At 36.2% G+C, this 27,493-nt stretch overlaps 3 protein-coding genes and 1 long non-coding RNA gene across 6 annotated transcripts; 2 read left to right on the forward strand and 2 right to left on the reverse strand.

The window, feature by feature from the left end:
* Positions 1-6,716: 6,716 nt before the first annotated feature.
* On the reverse strand, positions 6,717-7,960 carry LOC128019884 (mid1-interacting protein 1A-like). The gene has a single exon (XM_052606198.1). The coding sequence runs from the start codon at positions 7,871-7,873 to the stop codon at positions 7,415-7,417; it is 459 nt and encodes a 152-aa protein (XP_052462158.1). The 5' UTR covers positions 7,874-7,960; the 3' UTR covers positions 6,717-7,414.
* A 2,644-nt stretch (positions 7,961-10,604) lies between these two features.
* LOC128019888 (ornithine transcarbamylase, mitochondrial-like) lies at positions 10,605-17,307 on the reverse strand. Of its 2 annotated transcripts, XM_052606205.1 has the most exons (10): positions 13,649-13,796; positions 13,028-13,166; positions 12,840-12,921; positions 12,621-12,708; positions 12,377-12,530; positions 12,180-12,302; positions 11,547-11,600; positions 11,138-11,287; positions 10,888-11,025; positions 10,605-10,814 (listed from the first exon to the last, which is right to left on the reverse strand). In XM_052606205.1, the coding sequence occupies exons 1-10, from the start codon at positions 13,717-13,719 to the stop codon at positions 10,755-10,757; spliced, it is 1,059 nt and encodes a 352-aa protein (XP_052462165.1). In that variant the 5' UTR covers positions 13,720-13,796; the 3' UTR covers positions 10,605-10,754. The 2 variants fall into 2 exon arrangements, with proteins under 2 accessions (XP_052462165.1, XP_052462166.1); XM_052606206.1 differs by lacking the exons at positions 12,840-12,921; positions 13,028-13,166; positions 13,649-13,796 and adding an exon at positions 16,887-17,307.
* On the forward strand, positions 13,819-15,939 carry LOC128019889 (uncharacterized). Its single transcript, XR_008185256.1, has 4 exons — positions 13,819-14,099; positions 14,607-14,698; positions 14,768-14,827; positions 15,584-15,939. It is a non-coding gene; the product is annotated as an uncharacterized LOC128019889 (long non-coding RNA).
* Positions 17,308-18,689: 1,382 nt separating the features above from the next.
* Positions 18,690-27,259, forward strand: LOC128019887 (sushi repeat-containing protein SRPX). 2 transcript variants are annotated; one of them, XM_052606202.1, is made up of 10 exons: positions 18,690-18,880; positions 22,693-22,740; positions 23,127-23,318; positions 24,009-24,185; positions 24,290-24,416; positions 24,604-24,725; positions 25,525-25,704; positions 26,015-26,148; positions 26,398-26,519; positions 26,687-27,259. In XM_052606202.1, the coding sequence occupies exons 1-10, from the start codon at positions 18,814-18,816 to the stop codon at positions 26,862-26,864; spliced, it is 1,347 nt and encodes a 448-aa protein (XP_052462162.1). In that variant the 5' UTR covers positions 18,690-18,813; the 3' UTR covers positions 26,865-27,259. The 2 variants fall into 2 exon arrangements, with proteins under 2 accessions (XP_052462162.1, XP_052462163.1); XM_052606203.1 differs by lacking the exon at positions 22,693-22,740.
* Positions 27,260-27,493: the final 234 nt, after the last annotated feature.

Here is a 27,493-nt window from a genome sequence, read left to right on the forward strand (position 1 = left end):
ACGCTACAGGACTAATATTGATATTATTAATACCTATTTGCTGAGTTTGCTTTTTTATTATTCATCCAAAGCTCTTCACCTGTGTTTGTTCATATGACCAGTAATTTCCCAAAACATTTTAACTGGATGATCTGAAAAATGACCTTTATTATTTGACCAGTATACATAGCCGAAGCTCACTTAAATCTAAAGGCATTTCTTCCATAGGCATACCTGCAGTGCTATTGCGGGAGAGGATCTAATAGCTCCACGGCATATCCTAAGGGCTTGGACATGGAAATCAATATTTCAACAAACTTTAATTTAGTTTGAAGTTTGTATCACTGATATCTCTTTTATAATGTCTTATTCCACAGGGCCTTCTCATTAATCATCCGACTTAAGTGCTAAGAGACTTCATATCTAGACTTAATTAACTGAAAACAAAAGTTAAGTGCCAGCTCTTTCTACTAGACAAAAGACACACAAACAATATAAATATTATTAGATTTGTATTTAAAATTTGTTGAATCTGAAAACAATACAAAAATATAGCATACAATGATAAAGCATGCTCAACTGTTTATGTCTGAAATTTTAAGCTAAATAAAAATGGGGGAAAAGGCAATCTTTAATTCCATTATATACAACAAAACATTATTTAGAGCCTGTAAACATCACGACTGAAACCTGTATTATTTTGAAATTAACAAAGTACACAATGTTTTTCTTCTACCCTCATTAACAGCAAATAAAGACATAATATCAACCAATCTCTTTCATGTATTTCAAGTATAATGATATGTTATAACTAAAGTGTCAACATGAAAGCTGCAACACGGAAACACTGAATGAAATTCTTTAAAGGCAAAGAGTGTAAAAAATATGCACCCACACACACACACACACACACACACACATACTTCTTTTTTAAACATTCTCCCAGGTTCCCCTATCCTTTAAGCTCACGTCCAGGCTGTAAAATAGGATGTTGTTGTCCTCGTCATTAGAATCAGAGTGTGTATCGAGGTCATGTGTGTATCATACATTCGCAGCATGGTACTCTCCAATCCTTGTGCTGTCACACAGTGAGACTGAATAGCCATCTGAAGAAAACATGTTACATGAACAATAGATTGAAACCATACAGCATGTCACATTTCATGCTAAGGTGATGAGTAGGGTGTGTATGTTAGATGACTAACCACAGATGAGACCAATGAGCATGAACTGTATCTTTATTCCCGTTGCACTAAGTTGACTCCAAGTGTCTTTACCAAAGATAGAGCGTTCATAAGCCCATGCAAGGGTGCACTGAGCACGTGCAGGAATATCAGAGAAAACACAGGGTACTCTGGGTAAACTGCATTACGAAGTCTGTAGAAATACACGTACAGATCCGACACACACACACACTCACTCACTCACAAATGCATCCACAAGTATTTGGCATGTGAGCCATAAAATATATATTTTTTTAAGTTTTCCCACATTCAATATGTCAGAAAAACAAATAAATAACAATAATTATATAATAATAATAATATCATTGTATAAAATTATGAAAATTTAATCAATAAAGAAATGCATTTTTATAATTGCAGTAATGGTTCCTTACAGTAAAAAAAAAACAAATATTTAATAATAATAATAATAATAATTTCTTTGAAAGAACAACAAAAATTACAATACTAATACTGATAGTTGATAGTCTTAATTGAGTTCTAGTGTTAAATGACAAAACATTAATTTAGGTGTAAAACTGCTGAGAATCCTTGAAGCGCCTCTTTTGTTGACTGATTTATAAACAGTTCTCCGATACAAATTCAGACTTCAGGTCTAACTACGTGGAAATCTGTATTTATGTACAATATGTTGGTGAGAAAATGCACAGTTACCGATTAATGAGGGGGAAGATAGAGACGAGCAGATAAACAGAGGGATACCAGTGGTCTGATCTCTTCAGCTAGAGAGATCTGCAGGAAGAACTAATACGTTAATGATGTATGATCCAGTAGATGGCAGCATTGTTACATCTGCATGTGCATGCACACACACCTTCCTCCTCTCTCTTCTGGATAAGAGGTGCCTAACCAGGACTGCATCTGAAATAAATATATATTTTAGACATGCATTTGTACTCCTTATGCATGGATCATTATGTTTTGTACGGCTCATGAGCACTGCTCCTGCACAAATTCCATCATCTTGTTAGTAATATTTTAATGTACACTACTCAGTGTACCTCTGTAGAGTACATAGTTGTGTGCACGTCTGAGCATGTATGGGCTGATTTACTGCGTCAGTGTGTGTCAGAAAATGCCGGATGTGCAAATTGTTCTTAGAATGTGGAATGTCACTCTCAACCACACTGTGGTAAATCAGCATTAACAAAGAATAGGGAGGAGATAAAGCTTTTTGTTCAAAATGAATATGAATAACACACCTAGGTTAGACAGCAAGTTGCCATGAAATACAATTTAGGAAGTAGTGAGACAATTTTTAAGCCGATGTTTGTGAATTACATTCACTCATTCTCTGGTTGGCCACACAGATGATTCGGGCATAACAGTAGATCATGAGGATAATCATGCTAAACAGAGAAATGTACCATCTGCAAATAAACAATATTTTACACTTCAAACAAGACAATACACAAACAGAGGCCTCAAAAAGTATTTGTACACTTGATAATGTTGTTAACTTATACTATCCTTCTCTAAAATAGATGCCTAGGGATGCACCTATATTACAACTATGGCTGAGGACAATAATTATTTTCATTTTATGGTTACAAACTTATAAAAGGTCAATACTCTAATATATAATATAATTTATTAATTATATAACTATTCTATTTGTAATGGGTCATAATTATAAATTAATAATAATTATTGAGAATGAAAAATGTATTCATTTAACTGTGTTAATGTAAAGATTACTTTTAAAGAGTTAATTCACCAAAAAAATGAAAATTAAGCCATAAATTGCACACCCTGAGGTTATACTAGATGTACATGACTTTCTTCTTTCAGACAAATCCAGTTGATGTAATTTGAAAAATTGTCTTTGATCTTTCAAACTGTTTGATGCCACTCAGCGGGTGTTGCACTGCATCAGTCCTTGAGAAGTATAATAAAAAAGTGACAAAGTGACGTGGCATACATCCAAGTATGGTGACCCATACTCAGAATTCGTGCTCTGCATTTAACGCATCCAAAGTGCACACACACAGCAGTGAAAACACACACTGTGAACACACACCCAGAGCAGTGGGCAGCCATTTATGCTGCGGCGCCCGGGGAGCAGTTAGGGGTTTCAGTGCCTTGCCCAAAGGCACATCAGTCGTGGTATAATGTTGGTTTTCACGAGACTTACCTTGCACCGCTTGCACAATGATGACCTCATATGTCATCCTCCCGGAACTGCTTACATTTTACAACAGTGAGCACAAGCTAGATTAAAGTGATTATTACATTTGGCAGTGATTATTACGATTATTAAGTATTACGTTAAAGTAATTATTCGCTACAGGAGGCCTTAGTTCATCCTCCGGATGTGAGACACTTTTTTTTAATGGATGCGCTTTTTTATTAAACTTCTCTGTCAGACTGATGCAGTGCAACACCCGCTGAGTGGCATCAAACAGCTTGAACGATCCAAGACCATTTTTTAAAATAACTAATAGACTGGATTCGTATGAAAGAAGAAAGTCTTATACACCTAGCATGACTTCAAGGTGAGTAATTTATGGCCTAATTTTCATTTTGGGTGAATTAACCCTTTAAGTGGTTTTTGGATGATAGCAAAAGTAATCTGTAAAAATATGGTAAATGAGCACAAACAATTAAATATTAATTATCGACCAATACTGATAAATTAAATATTGCCAAATAACTGATACAGTACAGGTATCTTGTGCATTCATATAAATATTATTTTATCTGATATTTTGTTATGTAGCCTAATGCAACAACATTCATGCATTTAAGGTATCCAAATACACTTGTTGCCAGAGTGAACATTCTTTAACCCACCAATAACCATAATTGGACATACTTAGAGAGAAAAATGTTCTAAAGAATGAACAACATGAACAACAACCTGCAGAGTGGGAATGTAAATTCCTGAGATTTAAACAGCATGAGCTACGTGAGCCACGAAAAAAAAAAAGATGCAACTTGCAACATAGTTTCATTTGTCCAACAAAGATTCAATCCTAGACACAGCATGCATTTCCGCAAAAACTCACATGCATACTGAACATTACAAACTTGCATGCCAAACCACTCAACATGATTAACTGCAGGAAAAGAAAGAGAGAGAAAGGACTGATGATCACTATTAGTGATCCGATTGCAACTAAGAATATATAAAAAGTCAAAAGTCCTTCACTACCCCCTACACCGCCACATGGTATGGTCTGGGAAGCACATCCAGATGTGAGGAGCACTCTGTCTGTATGTATACAAAACTTAACATGTTTATCCATGTGTGTGTCTTGCTGCAGAGGAGAAGAATGCAAAAGGTGCGATGAAATAAAGTTCCCTTTCTCCAACATACATTAGCTTGGATAATTACTCTCTATACATTTCTCTGTCACACATACATAAATGAATCAGTGCAACTCACCATACCATAAGCAACACTGTCAAAAAATGCAGCTACTGTCAGACTAAATATAATTTTCTGAAAAACAATGAAAAAAAAAAATACATGCACTAAAATACAAATAAAACAAGGATTCAATATTCCTTCAAATAATTCATAATAATCAACAACATGATTGTATATCATTTTATTTTTATTAGAATTACAGATATTGAACTATTGGTGTGGGGTCTATAATATTTTTGCACACACTGCCTTTATTTTATTAAAATGACATACGAACAGTAATGTTGTGAAATATTATTAGAATTTAAATTAAGGGTTTTCTGATTGAATATATGTTAAATTGTAATTTACTCATAATTCAGCAGCCATTATGCCACTTTTCACTGTCACATGAGAATTCAGAATCATTCTAATATGCTGATTTAAAAACATTTCTCATTATTGTCAGTGTTGAGTTTTGCTGCCTAATATTATTTTTAATTATATTAATTAATATATTAATTATATTAATATTAATTCGGTTTTGTGTTACTGTGGTAAAATTTTTATTGTCACTTTTAATCCATTAAAGACTAAAGCATTAATTTCTTTAAAAAAAAAAAGAAGAAAAAAAAAAACCTTTGAACCATAACTCACATATTACCTGAGCCAAAGGGTAATATCAGCAGAGTAACCATATCACAAACAGCGTGAAAAAGCTACACAGGGGAATTGTTTTTTTTTTTTTTTAATTAAGAATGCTCAAACGTGAGATATTAGGAGATGCTATTATACTTTAAATCAGATTTTACGTTTTTTATGTGTTTATTTATTTATTTTTTAAATGTAGTGTTATGTGCAGCTTAAGTTTTCATAGTATGGCAAGAAACATGAAGGCGAGGTGATTTATCATCCAAGGAACAGTGTGTGACAGTTCACACCATTGTCAAAATGTTTGTTTAACAAACAAACCTATCTTTGAACAATAAGGCAATGTGCAATAATAACGAATGAATTATTGCTGTACACCCAAATTGCTGTTCAACCATATCAGGGATGTCTCCTCAACCACCTCCAGAGTAAATTTCATCTACTGTAGGAGCAGCGTCATCATGGATGGTGTGACAGCAGCCACAGTTCAACGGCGCGGGTGTTCTCACCACACACCAGCTACAGGTGGAGAGGAGAGAAAGATAGAGCAAATTCAGTGGACTGGTGGATTAATGTCCGTTGTTGACATAGATATAGATATAGCTGTAAGTAGCACTTAAGGCCTTCAGGCATAGCGTAAAAAAGAGTTAGGTTTTATTTGTCAAGCATGTAACCATTTAAATCATAGCTGGACAAGAAAATTAACAGACAATACACAGAATAATTATTTTTTTCTTCATCTTTTAATTGTTATAGCACCACCTATGGACTGATTTCCATTAAAGTTTGAATGCTTGTTTAGAAACATGTTGCACGTTAACCTATTTTTGTTCAGAGTTTTCTTTTTAGAAATAAAGGCTTTTGCCTTTAGTTTCTTTATTATTATTGCTCTAGAGAGTCCAGATAATTATACTGTACAGATTTTATTGATTTTGAGTTAAAAACCTAGGAGTAGTTCACAAAAGTGTGTTTTTCGAAAAATTCCAAAATACCAGAAAATGTGATGAGCCAAGGCTTTGAACAACATAAGGCACTTGAGCCTGCGACTAATGGTTTAGGAGTTTGAGTGATTTCATACTTTTGATTGCTTTAGCATCCCCCTTCAGGCTGACTGGGGCAGGCCTTGGTGATGTTGTAGACCCGGCGTCTCCAGACTCAATTCTGAAGGGCAGGTCTCTTGCAGAGTTTAGCTGTAACTTGCCTCAACACACCTACCTGGAAGTTTCTAATATGCAGAATAAGACCTTAATTAGCTGATTCAGTTGTGTATGGTTAGGGTTGGAGCTAAACTCTGGTTTCAAGTCTCTATGACTTTATGTGGAGATTACTGACCCTTGGCCATTCTATATGCATTGCATGCATTCTAGTATGTGCATGCTAAATAGGAACTGATGGAATGGATAAATGGTAATTGGGAGTCTCCGAATTGTAAAAAAGGCACAGGGTGTGTGTATGCATTGTTGAGCATGATTATAATAAACAACCACATATTAGATGTTTTCAAAATACAAAATTTTATTTTGTAGTAAAAAACAATTCAGTACAAAATACAGGAAATGTTTTTAAACAATCATACTGGCATAACACAATCATAACACAGAATCTCATGGAGCTCGTCATGACTCATAAAGTGATTTTCAGAGCCATCCACATCATTGATTCACAGGATGATTCACAGATAGATTCAAGTCATTAGCAGGGAACATTCCAAGAATTTTCTACAGGGTTTCTGCTTCATCTATAGGAGTTCTCGCTATACAAGATATCATACACAGGTCTTAAAAGTCATCAGTCCTCCGAAACACACAGCAACATCACAGGACATGAACCTTTCTCTCAAAAAAAAGAATTAAAAAAAGTAAAGCTTTCAATTATACATAACAAATAAATAGTTTTAAATACCAAGATAAGGCATGGCAACCAGCCATTTGAACGGAGATTTTGTTTTTTAAAAAGGGGAAACTCAGTGCAAATAAAAATGCCATAAGACATGAACCAGCCCTTATAATACGTCAGTGATCAACACCAAAACCAATACTACAACAAACCCATTTCCCCCTCTTGGTTCGCCTTGCATTTTAACTTTTGACAGTTTAATTTCTGTTTGGGGAATCCCTTTAGTAGGCTCTTCCAGTAGATCTTATTAGATCAGAATAGTTCATCATATCCCAATAGATCATGGTACAGTTCACTGTCCCCAGCCAGCAATGCCAATCTCCTGCTTGTATCGGTTGGTCAGGTTGTTGGCTTGGCTCGTCAGTTTGGACAGCACCCCATGCAAGCCCTTCAGGTGGTACTGCAGGAGCTGCTCCAGATCGATGTCGCTCTCCGGCTCTGTGCGCACTGGCTCCGGCGCTGTCGTGTCTTTCTTGCGCCTCTGCTCCTCTGCGCGCATGACGCCCCACTCGATGTTGTTCCGGATGGACTTGAGCTGGCTGTAATAGCTGTACATGTCGCCCTCAGCATCCCGCAGATAGCTACCCGTGTCGTTGGTTAGCTTCTGCTCCTCTTTCTCCTGGTCCAGCGGCACATCTCTCAGCAGACTCGGCACCATGACCGTCTGATCCATGTTGTTGACGGCGCCGATGAAGCGGTTCATTGCCGTGAACAGAGAGTTCTTCTTGCCGAGGGGTTCTGACATCTGCATTGTGGTGGTTTAATGAGGATTAATTCGAGAGTAGTATGTTTCTGTATGTCTCTCGTGCGCTTAGTTTCCTTCTGTTGGTCTGCATTCCTACGTTTAATTTATACCTGACTTATTTGCTCCTGGGCGTGACCGAAACCTGTCGGTCCGGTCTGGGATGTCAGGTCGGCAACAACCAGATTCCAAATGCAAGACACAAACTTCTGCAAAGCCCATAGAAACGCAGGGAGCGGCACGAAAGTGCAATAATCGATTGGTTGCCATAATAATTTACATTACACGGAAACTTAATCCAGAAAATAAAATTTTTAGTGCTTATAGGTCTAGATGTGTTATGGCTATGCAGCATAAATGAAGTGTAGGTCATAGGCTAATGTTATTGATAAAGGTTAAAAGTGTAAATTATTTTGACTTGAATAAATAACATTTGTCTCTTGTTTGCAAAATCTAATCTTTTTAAATTATTTTCTGATTAGTAAAATTGAGGCCAAAAGTTGCATGCTTAAGTTATGAACAGGCCTATCAATGTTTAAAGTTATTATCATGCCACATAAGCAAAATATGAATGAACCCATCACGGAGGACTCTCAGGGAAGACTTCATCACAAATGAGATATGAGATGATATCTCAGTTGTTTCTTCCAGGTAGCCTAACAATGAGATCATATACAGAGAAAAAAATGACTTTTGTTTAACTCTCCGACTTGTTACAGTTTTCTCCTGATGAAGACTCTCCTGTTTTACAGGAGAATAACATTTCAAGCTTTCCTCAGATTTTTTAAGATACTAAATCTCAAGTCTCAACATTAAAAGGTTTCAAAATGAACTTTTCGAACATTTCATTTTCAAACATGAAATGATGCGAGCTGTGTCATGATCCACATACATTTTTATATTTTTGATATTCTTACTCTGTCAGCAACGGTGTTTGAGGAAAGTTACTTTTAAAAGTAATGCCTTCTAGTATTGCGTTACTTCCTAAAAAGTAACTAATTACGTTACTTAGTTACTTTTTATTGAAAGTAAAGCATTAAGTAACTTTTGCATTACTTTTTAAATCTGAAATGTAAAAGCTCTTTCACACCAAAGCCTTGCTGAAGCTTAAGGAAATATAAATTCACGTCTGTACAATAGAACACAGAAGAAGTTCAATACTCTTCAGCAATAAAAAATAAGTAAAAATTTTAGTTTGTCTTGTGTAGTTTTTGCTTATTAGTATAGCTGAGTATACTTAAAGGAATTGTAAAAGGAAATTAAATGCAATATCCTTTAAGTCTCCTAAAAGAAAGGCCATTTTTGGTTGGAAAAATCCAACCTGTGTATATATTTTGATAAACTCTGATTGAGCGCCAAACTTGATATAGTTGAAAAGTTGAAAAGATGTCTATTTATTCCTTAAAATGGGTTTTAGGGGCATGTCCTCTCATTTATGGACTTAAATCTTTTACTCAAATATTTGAAGTGCTTATTTAAAATGCTCTGAAACTGTCCCTTCTGGCTTGTTGAATTAATCTAAATGCCCAGAGGGTATTTGTTTTGTTGTCCAATTCAACCCATTAACACAAGAGGACGCAAATAAGTATTCAGATGCAAATTTCGAACAATTAGGACCCCGATTATATACTACTTACGTGATAGTTATGATAGATAAAAATGTACAATGTTTTATTTCTTATGTCTATCTATCTTGCAATCACATCTGAAACCCAATTCATGTACAAAAATGAAAACAAACAGGCCTAATAAGGTCATAACTGAAGAGGGTCAAACAATGTTTAGATGAGATAAGATCACAACAAGGTTTCAGTTTAAATCATTTTACATACCAGGTCATAAAAAGGGAAGCCGAAACACCTTCGCAATAACGAGAATGTCTTGGATGGTTTAGAAACCTGTTCTTCTACTTTGCTTTTAATCTCCACCCTTGTTCTAGGTTCTTCTCTGCCTCACCCTGAGAATGACTATTATGCTTTGCAAAAGTGATTTCTTTGTATAATAACATTGTGTTTTTTTCTTGCAGTGTACCTTCACCTAATTCAATTGTTGATAGTTTCACTCACAGTCTAATAGCTTCCCAGCCTAGACATCCTTTGACTGTTATGCACATATACATACATATTCGCCTATTCACTCTAAATCACTTTGCACTGCTGGACTGTATTGTTGCCCTGCAGAATTAGACATGCAAGAGATGACTTAAAGAGTTATCTGTTATGTAAAATGTTTATAAGTGATTTCAGGTGACAAAAATGCCAAATTCCATGTTATACATAGAAACCATAAAAGACACAGTGACCGTTATAGAAAAACTGAAAATAATAGTATTGTTTTTTCTGAGTGCATTTTGCACGCCATTTCTGTAGTGACAACTTAAATGCTGCGTCCATTCAACCCTTTGTAATTTTGTATAGTAGGGGTGGCGAACGTTTGTACTGGAGAGCTGCACCCCTGCAGAGTTTTACTTCAACCCTAATCAAACACACCTGAACAAGCTAATCAAGGTCTGAAGGGTTACTAGAAAGCTACATGCAGGTGAGTTTTAATTAGGCTTGTAGCTGAACTCAGCAGAACTGCTGCTCTCCAGGACTGGAGTTCACCACCCTTGCCATATAGTATTTCTCACAATGCCACAGCACCCTCTATAGGTCTTAAAGATATGTACATCACTGAAATATTTAAATAATTTAATGTTGTAAAAAGTATTTTTCACACATTAAATCAAAGGATTCATGAATTAAATACAATAATTTATTTCTGTATTTCTTATTTCTTTCTTAACCCCCCCAATTGGCCAAGAGTTCTAAATATGATAAATTATAATGTTATCTTGCAAAAGCAGATAGATGACAGCCTTCTTTTGTCAGTGTTTTTCCACCACGTTTGTTTAAAATTTGAGTTTGGGAATTCGTGGCTTATAGTCTGTCAGGATACACACCATTAAACCCTGGAAAACATACAGAAACGTATTACTTTACAAACATAAATGCATTTATGATACGTTTACACATACACTTTACCATAATGGTCCACTTGCGGTTTTCAGCCTCTGTGAACACAAGGGAACGTGGTGAGTAGAAAACTTCATCATCTACTTCCTCTTCTTTACGTGGGAGACAGTGCAGAAATGTCCAGTCTGGTGCAGCCACACTTCCTGTCTGTCAACCAGTCAACAGAAACATTAAAATTATCTAAATGGAATTAAAATTCTGCATTTTATAAAACTTTAGACTGGATAAGACCAGAAAAAGTTGATGGACATTTCTCTACCTGCATGGTGATCTGGTAACCATGGAAATCTTTTAGTCTCCTCTTCTTCTCCTCCTCTTGGCCCATGCTCACCCAAGTGTCAGTAACCAGCACACTACTGTCCCGTGCTGCCTCCATGGGATCCGTCAGGAATTGCAACTTGGTACCAAACTACAGCATGGATATAATAAGTAAACACTGTATACTGTAAACTATTGATCATAAAAATAAAATAAAATAAAATGATGTCAAGATTTTTTGCAAGTGTTGTTAAAGACAATTATTAAAGAAGAGTCATTTCACATACACAGTCAAACATATAATGCAAATGCATGGTAGTAAAAACAAACAAAATGCTTAATTATTTATATGTAGATCTTATGAATAAGGCTGATCATGACTTCTATACCTTCTATACATGAGTCTATACCTGCTTCGACAGAAGCTGGGCCTCTTGAGTGACATTAGCATCTGGCTCATAACCCTAAAGACAAAAGGTTAAATTTAAGTAAAATCTTGAACAACATTTTGGAGTGGTGCAAAGTTAAATAAATAAATATTATGTTATGTTATATTATATATGCTACCATTCAAAATGTTGGTAGTTTTTTTTTTGTTGTTGTTGTTGAGAAATCTCTTATGCTCACCAAGGCTGCATTTATTAAATAAATAAAAAATGCAGGGGAACAGTAATATTGTGAAATATTATTAAAATGTAAATAAACTTTAATATATTTTAAAATGTCATTTAGTCTTGTAATGTCAAAGCTGAATTTGCAGCAGCCATTACTCCAGTTATCAATATTACATTATCCTTCAGAAATCATTCTATTCTACTCTTATTATTATCGATTATGAAAATAGTTGTGCTGCTTGATATTTTCGTGGAAACGGTGATGACATTTTTTTTCATGATCCTTTGATTAAAAGAAATGCTCACTGGAACAGCATTTTTAAAAATAGAAATCTTTTGGAACATAAATAGCATTCACTTTCAGTAAAATTAATGTTTCCTTGGAAGAGTTGTGTATGCAAATATAAAACAGCTCTGCAAGAGGCAAACCTTGGGTGTGGCCACTTTTAGATTGACACCTAGTTTAGCCAGTGACATCATAAAGGAGTGAAGAACGTTGTTTCCATCACCTATCCAAGCTAAAGTGAGGCCTTTTAATGAGCCATAGTGCTCCTGTAAGAGTGAAAAAGAACACATGAGTGCATGTACCTGGGTTTATGTGTATGCATGTGTGAGTGTGTGAGTACCTGTAGTGTCAGTAGGTCAGCCAGAATCTGTATAGGGTGGTAGAGGTCAGACAGGCCATTGATGATTGGTATAGAAGCATCTTTGTCCAGGTGCTCCAGAGATGAGTGACTATACACCCGCGCTAACACGATATCTGCCAAACCAGAGAGCACCCTGCCATACAAACACACCCACATATCAGACCATGTCAAGGGATCAGTGAATTGAGTCCACACAGTGTTTGCAATATGTGTGAATTTAAACCTGGCCGTGTCTGTGGTGCTCTCATTGACTCCTAGATGAATATCCTGGTGTGTGAGAAAACATGGATGGCCACCCAACAGAGAAAACCCTAAAAGGGAGAGAGAGAGAAACTGTCTATGTGTCAAATCTTTTGTTCTGTACCTACCCTATTCATTCATTTTGTTCAGAGACCGCACTGATAAATTTAAGCCCTTCACAGGCTCAGACTTTGAATGGCACCTGTCTCAGTGGACATGCGGGTCCTAGTGCTCCGCTTCTCAAATATCATGGCAATAGATTTGCCTTGAAGTAATGGGACATACTGTAAATAAAAGAGGAATATACAGTATGAACATTGTTTATTATATCAGTCCTGAAAATGGGAAGATTATTGATCGGTAACTTAGTTGAAGTATATTTCGCAGTACCTCGCCCCTGTGCTTTATTCGATTCTTAAGGTCAGCAGAAACCCACAGGATATGTTTAATTTCCTCTGCATTAAAATCCTTCAGTGTTAGAAAGCTGCGGCCCTTCAGGTTAACACGGTCCAGAGCTGCTTTTCCCATGCTGTGGACATGAAATTTACATGATACAGATTGCTTGAGCTAAATAAATAAATAAATGTAAAAACTCAAATACACTTTATAAAAGTCAATTTTCAAAAAACTTTTTTTTTATTCTTCCAAAGAGCAGATTTTATGACTTTATAAATTGAAAGAATTTAGTTTATATTAAAATATTTTCCGAGCACAAATATTATTTTAAATGGTTAAAAACTTTTAAAAAAATAAGAGTTCACTAATTACAAAATAGATATTGAACAAAAAATTAAAATGTCAATGTCATTAGCTAACTATTCTTTTATGATAGTATTAATTGAAAGTCCAATTTTTTATGCTTAACTGATCATCTTTAAAACTTCCATTACATTCAGGAATATGCAATTAATTAATTCTCTGTTAAGCATTATGCAATGTAATAATTAATACTGGTAATGAAAGTTATAACACAATGTCACTCAAAATTTTATGGCAAACTTTCCGACTCACCTAAAATTCTTGCTTTGCCAACATTGTGCAAACTTCAGACTATAACATATTCTGTTTTTGAAAGCAAACATTCTACTGATGTATACAGAGCGCAAAGCGGTACAACCAACTCAAATCATTGCCACGCGCTAGCTAGCTGTCATGCAGCATTGAGGGCGTGACTAACGGGATGAAGAGGGGGCGGGGCAAGTAACTGTGCGTGGTGATTGACAACTCCTGTGCACGTGCTCTGTCATCCCACCGCGTCTACAGACCCTGGCAATCGTATGATAACTCCCCTCTCTCTCTCCCTTTACTCTCTACACCTTAGTTAAAATATTCCATTAATATAATACGTTTCTTAAATAATTAGCTGTGACGTTACAACAAAATGCTCATCAGGGTACAGCTGACAGTTTAGGAATAATGGTGTTGGAGGTGATGACAGATGAAACAGACTCAGAAATACCAGGTAAGCTGGTATCTATCTATCTATCTATCTATATGACTCAGTCTGTGTCTGTCTGACTGACTCAACATATGCTGACAATTATGCTGAGAATATCTATCTGTGTGTAGGTATGTGTATTTTACAAGCAAGGCTCACAGTGTGTGACACTATAATCATGTTTTTGAGCTCCTAGCATTACCCACAAACAGGCTATTCTGGGAAAGGAAATGGACCATGTTGCTGAGCTTGTGTGAAAGTTTGTTGCTCTTTGCTCCATGTGAACTACTGTGACTGAGGGCAATGCTTCCTTACTGCAGAAACAAGTGCTGTATTCCCCTTTGGAAAAAGTAAAATAGTAAACAATATACTTGACAGGTTATGGCTAAAGAATGATATACCTGTGCACATCTCATGTGGATGGTCACACTCAGCTTTTGTAACAAGTTGTAATCTCTCTATATTCACCCTGTAATTTTGTAACTGTAGCTATATTTTGTAATGAACGTCTCTTTAATTATCTCTTTCCAGAGCAGGGCCATATGCTTGCTTTTGGAAATAATAACAGAGGTCAGCTTGGCATATAAACCAAAGGACCGGTTAAAAAATGATCTGTGTTAAAGGTAAGATGCATGTTGTTTTATAAAGATAATTCTCGGTTTTCTTATTTACCTTCTTATTCGTCCATATAGCTCTTAAAGGGGAGAGAGCTCAGTTTGCCTGTGGGACTGATCATACACTCGTCTGAACTTGTAAGTAAAGCTTTTTATTCAGAGGCAAACTTTCACACTGGTGTAAAAACTACCAACATTTTGGGGTTGGTAAGATATTTTAATGTGTTTAAATACATCTTATTTCTTATTAAACCCATGTTAGACACAGTTGTGCTGCTTTATATTTTTGTGGAAACCATGATAATTTTTTTTTTTCAGAATGATTTGATTAATTGTTCAAAAGCACTTGGAGTACAAAACCGTTGTAAGGTTATAAATGTCTTTACTGTCACTTTTGATCAATTAAATTAGTCATTGCTGAATAAAAAATTATTAAATTCTTTAAAGACAGTTTTTGGACCTTTTGAACAAAAGTAGTTTTTCACAGAAATGAAAGTGGGTAAGTGAAAATATCTGTGGGGTATTTCTCCAGCAAAAGGGGAAGCTTTTGCAGCTGGAGGAAACAGTGATGGTCAGTTGGGACTGGGCCACTGTAAAGACAGCCTTTCTTTCCAGCGGCTCCACCCTCAGCGAGTACAATCTCTGCACAGGGTTTTGCAGGTGGCATGTGGTGGCTAGCCCTTACAGATGCTTGAAATATACATGACATTGTCCTTAAAACATCTGGACACTTCAACTGCAAGAATGTCAATCAATTAAATAAATCTTAATATCCATTAGATAACAAAATATCAAAACAAGTGGCATTTAAAACGGAAATCAAACTTTGATATAATGTTATCTACTGCAGTAAAAATTAAAATGTGTGTGTGTGTTTGTGTGTGTGTGTTTCAGGAGAGCTCATCTGTACAGTTTGGCCCAGAATTTTGCAGTCTTCCTCCTCCTACAACTGGCTTTACTGCACTAGCCCTGACAGGCAACATCTACAATCCAGATCTCCGACAGACACTCCTAAATGCTTGAAAAAAAAATATGTGTCTGTGGAATCTGTTTTTACCTCAATCACACTGCCAGCCAGGACATCTTCATGTAAATATTTTCATATTGTTTTATTTTTTATGTTCTCCCAAGACCTCCCTCTTCATCGATCTATTATCTGTCTATCTATGATTCAAATATCTCTTACAGCAATTACTGTATGTAGTATAGTGAAATAGTATATCACTAAATAAAGTCATTTTAAATGACTCAAAAACACAAGCAAAAAAACAAACACTTGATTGTCAGTACTGACCAGCTGTCTTTCTTGTGAATACGGTTCTGTTTCTTATTCACCAGTGACAGAATTTCCACCACTGTTTCTTTTTAGTAATCTAAAACGCAAGAATCCCAGGTCCGGAGATCCAAAGAATTTTTATCGTGGCGGAGGAACATTCTTCTGCTACAGCATCATGAAGCAAAATGCATTCCAAAAAATACAAAAAACCTATCCAGAGTACAAATAATAGCTCTAAAAGTCAACGAGAGGTCAGATTATCTTCGGATAGAATGTCAGCTAAGGAAAAAGAGGGAAGCAGTGAAACATGCAGTACTAATATTGATCCAAGGGACAAGATTTCAATAGCAGACAAATTTAGTAAAGTTCAATATGCAGATTCCAGGGGTCAAGAGGTCACTGCTCTTGTTTAGATGGAGCAGGAGACCACGTCAAGTCCAATCGACATTCACAAGACTTTCTCCAGACGTTATACAGTTCAGGAAGTTGAACAAGTTAAAAAAACGCCCACAAAAGTTCAAGAGGCCAAATCTCCCAAAATCAAAGAGTGGGGTTTACATAAAGGGTCAAGTCACCAGTCAAGGTTCAAGATGTGCCCTCCGGTGCCAGATGTTAGCAGAGTTGAATCAACACCTCAGGCAGATGCTCAAAGAGACATCAAGACATCCCTTGGAAATGCTCAAGAGGTCAGATCAACACTGATTGACACACAAGAACAGCGAAACTCAACACCAGTAAAAATTCCAGCTAAAATGCAAAGCACCCAAAAAAAAAAGGTAAAGAAAAGAGTGATGTTGACACAGAAGAAAGCCCAAGTGGACTTAAAAGAAAAAAAAAAGAAAAAATAAGAGATCAGATGTGGAAAGAGCCCCTATGTCAACATAACAACAAAAGTCAAAAGGGAAAATGATTGAAAAATACCTGGAGGATCAGGAGGAACTGAAAAAAGCCAGTCTGCTTCCAACTTGCAGTTGGTCATAAAAACAGTCAGTTGCCCACTGATAAAGTGCTTACTGAACAGAAACATGAATTTCCATCTATTAAAAGCTTAGCTCCAGAAAGAGGCCACTAATTTTCCAGTTTATGGTCCAATAACCAATCAGCAACCAATAAATCTTCTGCCACAAATAAACTAAATCAGTTTCTGGTAAATTAAGTCCATCAAGTTCATCACCACAACACAAGCAGTAACCACTAAAAGAGAATAAATTAGCAAGAAAAACAGTTTGACCTGGAAAGCCGGACAGGAAGCCTCAGGCTCAGCAGAGCATTATGGGTAGTGTAGTTTCATCACTACCTGCCCAGGCTACAGCAAGTGCTGCAACTCTACTGATAAAAGCAGCTGAAGTTCTTTCTCAAACCCTACCAGAATCAAGTAGCCAGATGTTCTCACATGTATCAGTGTCTAAGGAAACAACAGGAAGCATTATCTTACTAGAACCGTCAGTGGACCAGGAAAACACAGTTCAGGACAATCAAGGAAACAGATAATCAAACAGCAGAGTGCACAAGATGTATAAAACAAGCATTCAAATAAAAGCAGTGAGTGGTTGAGTGGTGATGGAAAAATAGAGGAAAATGAACATGTGAAGGATAGTGAGAAATAAAGAAAGGAAGAGGGAGGTGAAGAACACAGTCTTGCTGAGGAAGAAGATGAAAGTAAGGGGGTTGGGCAGGAGCAGGAGAACAGTGCTGTTGAAGATGAAGAAGAAAGAGAGAGGGAGAATTATTAAGTTAGAGGAGAGAGTGCTCAACAGGGAGAGGACGACAGTGAAGAAGAGGAGGCAGAAGAAGAGGAAAGTGAGGCAAAGGAAGAGGATGACAGCAATAGCAGACAGATCAGCAAAAGTAAGGGAGAGATGAGTAAAGGAGAAGAAAGTGGAGATGAGACTGAAAGAGAAAAGGCTGAAGATGAGGATAAAATGTAAGAGACAAATGGAGATGAACAAAAAAAAGAATGGATAGAACAGATTGAGCTAGAAGATGGAGAAAAAGAAGGGAAAATGGATAGAGGTTAAATTAAGTTTGGAGAAGAAGAGAATCTTGACGTTTCAGAGACAGAAAAAAGACAGAGATGATGAAGGAGACAAACTGAATGAAAAGAAGGAAGAAAATGAAGAAGAAAGTGGAAGAGAGAAAGAAGCTGAAGAGAAATAAATATACAAGAGGGAAGAGAATACAATAACAATTCAGAGAATTCAGAGGAAACTGAGAGAAACTAATGAGGAAGAAGAGGAGGAAGGTGAAGAAGAAGAAGAGGAGGAGGAAGAAACAGAGCAGAAAGAAAATAATATTTAAACAACAGAGAAAAACAGGAGGATGTTCTAAAAAACAACAAGGTTCTAATACGAAATACACACTAACCCAATAAAGCCAACTTTGACTTTTGAGGACCTCTTTATTCCCCAGTCTAAAATCCTAAAGGGATCCAATTGGAATTTCTAATCTGAACTAATTCTAAGAATCATAAATGGAATGACAGGGGAGCTTAATACACATACAGTTCTGAATAATATAGGCTACATGTAGGCAAAATTTCAATGCAGAACAAAATTTGAACCAAAATCTAACCTACAAAAAAGATTCTGAATTGAACTCTAATGATAAATGATAAATAATAAAAATATTCACAATTATTTTTTTGTGTCACTGATCCAAACTTATAACAGTGCCATTGTTTATACACGTATAGCATAGAGTCCACGCGCTGCTCTGTGCGCGCGCTCGCGCTCGCTCTGGACGAAGAGCTCTAGTAATTTTCTGGAGAGTAGGCGGGTTCGGGCTGGTGCTCTGATTCTCGACTAGGAATGCACCAGAGGTCTCTCAGCAGCTCACGGACTTCCTAAAGATGGAAACCTGGACGTGTGTGTATATGATAGTGGCATTTCAACTGTCCGGGAGTTTCGCGTATGACGGTAAGAGACCCATCCAAACTGTTCCCGTTGAGTCTCGCGCTGTGAGCTCTGATCACTCAAAATGTGTTGAGCAAGACTCATTAAACTAATGCAAAGTAAAGCAAACATCAGAAGAAACTAAGTCTTTGTGGATCTATGGGTTTTCCCATGCAGTTTCTGCTAGTTTTCCTGTATTAGACACAGTGTACAACAGAGCTCAAGAGTGTTTACGTGGACGCTTTGGGGTTTGTTTGCGTGGGAAGAAGGGGGTAAGTTCACTAAATCCAGGGGAAAGACACTGAACTCTTTCATATGAAAAGGCACTTATGACTTGTCACCAGTAGGACATTGCGCTCCCGGTCGATCTGCTCAATACTGATGTTTCTGATATATCTTTTGAGTGCGTCGTCTTTAAAGAATCTTTAAATAATTAGTGTCTGTGTCTGTAAATAATGTAATGTCTTCTGGAAGTGGGTCAGCAGAATCAACAAAGCTTTACTGGGATGACTATCAGCAATGCATTTGCAATATTTCCAAAGGCGCAGACATGTTCACTGGTCTGAGTCATCCTTTTTGGATATAAATAATTTCCTCCATATAGTAATAGATTATATTTTTATATTATAATATAGATATTTTGAATCTTTAATTGCATGCACATGCATAAAACGAAAAGTTTATTATCCTCTCATTTAGATCATTTCAGTGTTTGATACCATACACTTTCCATACATGAGCAGTTTGTTCATTATCTTCTGCCGGAAACAAAGGGACTGTACAAATAATAATAGGGTAATAATTATAAAATAAGCAACTTTTAATTGTTAGGCACCTACTGAAGGATAATATTTCTTCTTGCAGGTCTGAGAGTCTGAAGATAATGTGTTACTGAGTCATTTGGATTCCAAGTCAAATCTTGTGTATCAAATAAATTGCTTTAAAGGTGTCAAGTCAAAAGAATAAAATAGTAATCATAGAATATGATATAATGACCATGAATAATTAGCATTGCAGAAATTCTACATGCAAAACATGGATCAACTAATAAATCTTTATTGACATGCTGATGGTGTGCTACTCCCTGTTCCTCAGGCTTTGACACACTGCTACATTGCTGTGTTTACCTGATCTGTTAGCATGTGGTCTGGATCAGATATCGCAAATGTGACCCTGATGTTTTGGTATTTTTCACATTTTAGAAAAAAAAAAATGTTTTTTTTTTTTTTTTTTTTTTTTGTGTTCACTGTTCAGAGTTGGAAGCTCTGTCCACATTTCCATTGCCAGATTATAGTTGATTTCTGATGTAACTGATGTAGCTTCATGTCACATATCTACAATCTACTTTGTGTTTTGGGTCATGTTTGTATCAGTCTGGTTGACTGGTAAAGGGGGGCTTTTTTGGAGTATTTTGTGTATATTAGTAAGAACAAAAAGTACACTTCTGCTTAAAACATTGTTTATATTCCAGCAGAAGACCAAGATTTTTTGTTTAGAGAATAAATTGAAAAAGCAAAGAGACTCGCTTGGACTCGCTTAGACATGTGAATTTCCTGTGCTGCTGGAAACACAATACAAGAAGCTGAAGAGATGCATATGTTGTGGTGGTAGTAGAACTTATTGCTCTAAATTACCAATTCATCTTCATTTTGAGGACCATTAAGAGTTAAATCACAAATGCAAATTTAATTTTGTAAAATGGTGACTGTGTGAGGTTGTGACTCATGTCATTGGGTTTTAGGTTGTGGTCCATACTCCAATTTGTAAATGCACTGGAGGTCCAACCTTGTTGCATATGAGAGAAAAGAAGATCATAAATTGAGAATTTGACCCTGTTGTGGTTGCTTCATTTAAATGTTGATCTAGTTTCAAAATAGAAAAGGAAAGTTCATTAAGACAAATTTGTGTGGAACTTTGCAAAGTTGATCTGGATGTTTGCTAAGGTGCTGATATTGTGTGAAGGGGTTCTGGATGATTCATAGGCCATTTTGCAGTGGCTTATAGTTGGATATGAACATAATTAGTCTGTACTTGACTTTCAGACTGTAGTGTAGAATGAGGTTAACTAACTTTCACACAAATAAGAGTTGTGATCTGAGTCTGGAGCTGTAGCAGAAACTGAACACGGGGAGCCTGAGGGATCTTACTTTCCGTTAATGACTGCAGAACATCCATCCAAGAGTGAACGGTTTTTAAACTAAACATTGTGGAAGTTGTGAAATCTTTTGTGATCCTCAGGACTGTGGTTAAACAGAAAGTGCAGCAGAAGCTAAATGGTTTAGTTAAAATAAAGATTTCTTAAGTGGAAACGCCCTCCATTTTTAGTATTTAAATATTTTAGTATTTATATGTCTGTGTGTGTGTGTGAGAGAGAGAAAGAGAGAAACTGAGCCGGTAAGTCGGTAAGTATTCTGGGATATAGAGCATTCTGCTGAGCTTAACAGAATGGAACAGGAAAACTCATCTGCCAAATGGAGCGAAAACACACACACACACCTACACACATGATCCCTGTGGAGTGTTTTCCATGATAGAAGTTGGAAAACTGTGGACCTGTCATGATTCGCTTTTAGCTCTGCATTAACATAGTGTATATGTGTGTGTTTCGAGTTCTTGTTACTGCATCAGAGGGAGCTTTGATCTAACTTGCTGTGTGATCTGCCATCCACACACTTACACACTCACAAAAGACAAATGAACAGAACTAGAAGGAATAAAAAAGCGAATCAGCATCAATTTATATGCACTGAATGCAGGCTTTGTTTTTTGTGTTTGATCCCAGTCTAAGAGGGTGATCTGTGGGTTGGCCTAATGGAGTTTTCCATGATTTTTATTTTTATTTTTTGTAACACTAGCCTTGTTTTACGTTTTTGGATCACTTGCTTTCAGACTATAGTAAGTACAAATCACAGAATTAGATGGAATAGAACACTGAAAAAAAAAATGTTTTGTTGGAGAACATGAAGATTTTTTTTCTGCCGTGTTGTTGACTGTTGTAAAAGCTTCTGCCATGAAAGTAAATAAGTAATGTAAAAATTTGCAGCTACAAGTCTGACCTTTGATTGAAGCCATGCCAAAATCTATTCCATCTAGTCCTTCCATGCAAAGCATGTTATCCTAATATAGTGTTACATGTGATTTTATGTGGCTGCCATTTTCACTGCATCGCCCTATTACACACTGTAATTCGCATCTTTACCTGCAGAGGTCATTGTTGCACTTCATGCCATGTCCATAAATGCAACAAGCCCAGATTTCAGATGTTAGCTGTGTAAGCCTCAGAGTAAAACAATTTAAAAACAAATCAAAAACATATAAATATATATATTTGCAAGGAGGTTTGGAAAATGAAATTAAGTTGCATTTATAAATTGAAATAACGTCACACTTCTAAAGATAAAGTTTAAGAGGGGAAGAGTGATATAAAGTTACAAAATGATGAATAAATCCTAAAAAGTGTCTGTGGTTGGGGGGTATACATTAAATACATACACTGCATACAGTAAAATAGAGAAAACAAAGTTGAATTTTCAGCAGCCATTGCTCCAGTCTTTAGTGTTACATTATCCTTCAGAAATCATTCTAATATGCTGATTTGGTGCTCAAGGAACATTCTGTATTATTATCAATATTGAAAACAGTTTAATAACTTAATATCTTTGTGGAAAATGTGATTTTTTTTCTTCTTTTTTTTTAAACTATTTGACGAATGAAAAGAACAGAACAGCATTTTGAAACTGAAACATTTTGTACCAATATAAAAATTGCTACTGCCGCTTTTCACTTTAACGCATCCTTGCTCTTTCTTGCTTTTGCTGTCTTAAACTGTTTTGCAGGCTCTGGATACTGGCCGTACACTGATGATGAAGATGTGCGATACACAGGTGAACACACACAAGGACATAAATAAAATGCACATACTGATCCCAAAACCCATTACACCGAACTTAAACCCATCTTCTGTCAGTAAAACTCTCTTAACACATGATAACACATGAGCACTGCTGTCAGAACACATACATTCACCACACAGAGGACACTACATCTCTGACTGCCTTCTTAAAGCCTCAGGCCCCGGATTGCTTCCTCTCTCTGCTTCTGTGGCTGTGCTACTTAATCTTTGTTCACATTTCTCCATGCATATCTGAATGATGGCAGTTGTCAAGGTAGGTTTGTAAGGCCATGTTTTATACTGTATGTGTTTTGGTATGACTCAGTGTCTTTCTTCAGTGTATTTGCATCGAGTGTGTTAACATATGTCTCTTTCTAGGTGCTCCATGGTGTGCCCCAGTGAAAGTTAAGCATGGTCATGTCAGCTGCCAGACACCACGCGGAGAACGTAATAAGAATGTTCTGGGAACTCGGTGCAAGATCCGCTGTAAGACGGGCTACGAGATGCACGGCAGCAGTGAGATCCTCTGTATGGCCAGCAAACAGTGGTCAGGAAACTACGCTTGCAGAGGTCTGACGTCAACATCCATACATCTCAGCTCTAAAATCATATTGCTTATGACTAACTTAAATAGCATAATCAGTTCTATATTTTATTGCATTAAACATTACATAATCACAAATTATTTGTTCTTTTTATATCTTTTATTTTTACTTTTTTTTCTTTTCATTTACACTAAACATTTGGGGATGGTTTAATATTTATAGTAAAATATAAAAAAAATTGTCTCTAATGCTCACCAAGGCTGTATATATTTGATAAAAAAACTGTAAAAACAGTTATATTATGAAACATTGTTACAATTTAAAATATATTTTCAAATGTAATTTATCCTTTTGATAAAAAAACCAAATTTGCAACAGCTGTTACTCCAGACTTCAGTGTCACACGATTCTTCCGAAATCATTCAGATATGCTGATTTGAAGTTCAAGAAACATTTCATACTATTATCAAATGCTGTGTAATATTTTTGTCAGGATTCGTTGATGAATAGAAAGTTCAACTGAACAGCATTCATTTGAAATTTCTTCACTCTCACTTTTGATCAATTAGTGCATCCTTCTTAAATAAAAGTATTATTAAATTCAAAAACTAAAAATACTTCAAAAGACCCTGAACTTTTAAACAGATGTGTACTGTATTTTGTATTATGCTTTCTATTTAATAATTGGTAAACATAAAATGAATTATGTTTACAGAAGTCCGCTGTCCTAAACTGGCCATGCCATCTAACGGAGGTTATAAGTGTTCAGACGGATCATACTTCAACTCCCGCTGCCAGTTTTTCTGCTCGCCGGGATACACACTTCGAGGAGACCTCAGTGCCACCTGCCAAAGCAGCAGAACTTGGAGTGGTGGCAACAGTGTGTGTGTGGGTGGGTTAAATACTCATTGAGCACTCTTTAATACTTATTTACAAATATGGATCCAATATATAGTATTTAGGACAAGAGGCATGTAAAGGTGTTCTCTGTCCCAGATGTGGATCCCCCAGTTATTAAGTGTCCTAATATAAAGGATAAGACCGCTGAACCAGGGAAACTCACCGCCAAAGTGACGTGGGACACCCCAGAGGGCAAAGACACAGCAGATGGCATCCTAACAGAGTCAGTCTAACACTTGTATCCTCACCATATAGGAAAGTTACCATGTCAACAGGCAAATTCATGTCTTAATGCAAAAATATTTGAGAATCAAGTAATTTCAAGTTGAATTCAGATTTAAATCTAATAATTCTAATAAATCTATTCCAGATTCTTGTTGTTAGAAAGAGACTGTTTGTTTGTGTTGTAGTGTTATACTGAAAGGAAAGGCGTCGGGCTCGCACTTCCCAGAAGGGAATCATAAATTATCATACACTGTGTTTGACCGTGCTGAGAACAAGGCGACCTGCAGGTTCAATGTCCGAGTGAGAGGTGAGTTCTTCTGAAACTTTGCTTTCTAAGCTACTAGTTAATCATGTTTAAAGTAATCAAAATACAGTCAAACTATTCTTTAAAAATTATGAGCATCTAATAAATGTTAGCTATAAATCCTATAAATATATACACTACAATTTAAAAATGTGTGGTTGGTAAGATTTGTTAATGTTTTTGAAAGAAGTGTATTGATCCAGTTGAACAGTATTGTTGTGAAATATTATTACACTTTAAAATAACTGTTTCTATTTTAATATATTTTAAAATGTCATTTATTCTTGTGATGGCAGAGTTCAAATTTTCAGCAGTCATTCCCACAGCCTTGTGTGTCACATGATTTTTCTTATTATTTTGATATGCTGATTTGCTGCTCAAGAAACAATCGGTGTTGAAAACCGTTGTGTTGGTTTTAATATTTTTGTGGAAACTGTGAGAAATTAATTTCAGGATTCTTTGAAGAATAGAGCAGCATTTATTTGAAATGGAAATTTTTTGTAACATTATAAATTTATTCACTGTAATTTCATTGTGTCAAGTTTATATATCCTTGCTAAATGTAGTTTTTTTTTTTTTTTTTTTTTAACTTATTGAGCCCAGACTTCTGAGCAATAGTGTAGTTATCAGATCATATAATGTAAGTGACTACTGATTTTCAATTATTTATTTTTTTTACTGAAAAAGCTAAATTGTTTTGAGAACTGGTAAACTACTCTCACATTACTGAAAAAATGTCATTGGTTGATTTAGTTGCTGAGAATGTGCTGGCATTGATGTGTGTGTAATGTGCATGTTGCAGTGCGTCGCTGTACTCCTCTCTCTGTCCCTGACAATGGCTGGATGAAATGTGACAGTGCGGGTGATAATTACGGGGCCACGTGTGAGTTCCGCTGTCTGGGCGGCTATGAGCTGAGGGGCAGCGCCGCCAGAGTCTGCCAGTTTAACATGGAGTGGTCAGGCCTGGAGACGTCCTGTGCACGTAGGGAAAAACACATTAATACCTCACAAACACTTACAATCAGCTTAGCAAAAGAAATTCCTTGCATTATACATCATGTTTAAGATTACATTCCATTCCTGAACGAAGCTGCTTATTCAGATAAAATATTTAAATTGAATTATATTGTAAGGTAGATTGTTAGAATAAACGATGGCAGAATTTTTATCACAAGAATTATTCATTTTATTCTTATGAGATTAAACCTCACAAATCATGTAAAATGCATGATCTTGCTCTTCCTGTCCTGCCCTCTGGTGAATAACATCATAATCATTTGTTTTATTAAAAGCCATGAACATTAATGTTGGTGTGCGGTCTGCTGCTGCATTACTGGACCAGTTCTATGAGAAACGGCGCATTCTGATAATCTCCGCCCCTTCAGCTGCCAATCACTACTACAGATTCCAAATGACTAATTTACAGGTATAACATCAATATCTGCCTTTTTATTCCATGTTAACTTGCACACTAAGGGCTGAGAGTCAGTGTGAGATCTTTATTTATTTTTTGTAAAAAAAAAAAAAAAAAAAATCATTTGTGTGTGTATAGATAGATAGATTGTCAAATTAATCTGTCTGAGAGATGGAGATGAATTTTACAGTACTGTGTAAGACTACAAGCAACTAAACTGGAATGATTTGTATTGTGTGTGTGTGTGTGTGTGTGGTTCAGCCAGCCCAGTGTGGTCTGGACTTGAGACATGTGACAGTGATTGAGTTGGTGGGGGTTTATCCAGCTCAGATCGGCCGCATCAGACACAGACTCATCCCTCCAGCACTAGCTCTCCAGCTCAGGTACTTCATTACTGTATTTCAGTCACTTGATTCATGTTTCTTTAAATGCTGTTTTGTGTATAATTTCAAGAACTTAGTTTCTTAGGCAATTTAGTGAATTGATTGCAACATTAAACACATCCCAATGAACATCTGCACTAAATGTGTGTTTTGTTTGTGTGGGGCAGGTTGCTGCTGCAGCTGTCTCAGAACTCATTTAACATGGTGCTTCTGGACAAACAGGGAGTGGATAAGCAGCGCTACACTTTCCCCATCACCGCAGCAGAGATCTTTACCACCATTGACACGTTTCCGCTCCGCGCTGAGGAGGTCACACTACAGACAGAGGCTGGACAGAGCTGCTAGATATATATATATACACAGTACACACCTTTACACATCTGATCCTGCTGGGTATAAAGCTACCAAACTACACGAGAGAGAGTCTGGTTAGAGCTGCTACATCCTGATCACATATTGAAAACATACACACATCTCTAAACATGAGTCTCTGTATTTAGTCTTTTTTTATGACGCTCTGCTCTGTTTTATTTGCCCGGTGTCTCTATTTATGGCAGAGTGGACAGTTTACTTTTTTTTTTTTTTATTAAAGCAATATTATTGCAATATTTGATGCACAAATGTTTGATGATTGACGTTTGAGAGCATGGGACCCGGCTTTCTTAAAATGCCAGTCATGTTTATCTTGGTTCTCTGGTTTGTCAAATAAATATACTCAAATTGAATTGAGTACGACGGAAGTATGATAAATGTGTTTTCAATTTATTATATATGGAATAATTTATTAAATGTCACAGTGGTGAAAAAGGGAGAAGGCTAACATTATTGGAAGTACTTTGGCATAGTCAGTTTCTTACAAGAAATACAACAATTTGAGATTAAATAAAAGACTAATAAACACCAGATCATCCACATTTTTAATTAGATTAAAACAGAAAAGTTATTTTAAATTGAAATCATATTTGTACTGAATT

The sequence above is a fragment of the Carassius gibelio genome, chromosome A9 (assembly GCF_023724105.1).
Source record: "Carassius gibelio isolate Cgi1373 ecotype wild population from Czech Republic chromosome A9, carGib1.2-hapl.c, whole genome shotgun sequence".
NCBI classification, from domain to species: Eukaryota; Metazoa; Chordata; class Actinopteri; order Cypriniformes; family Cyprinidae; genus Carassius; species Carassius gibelio.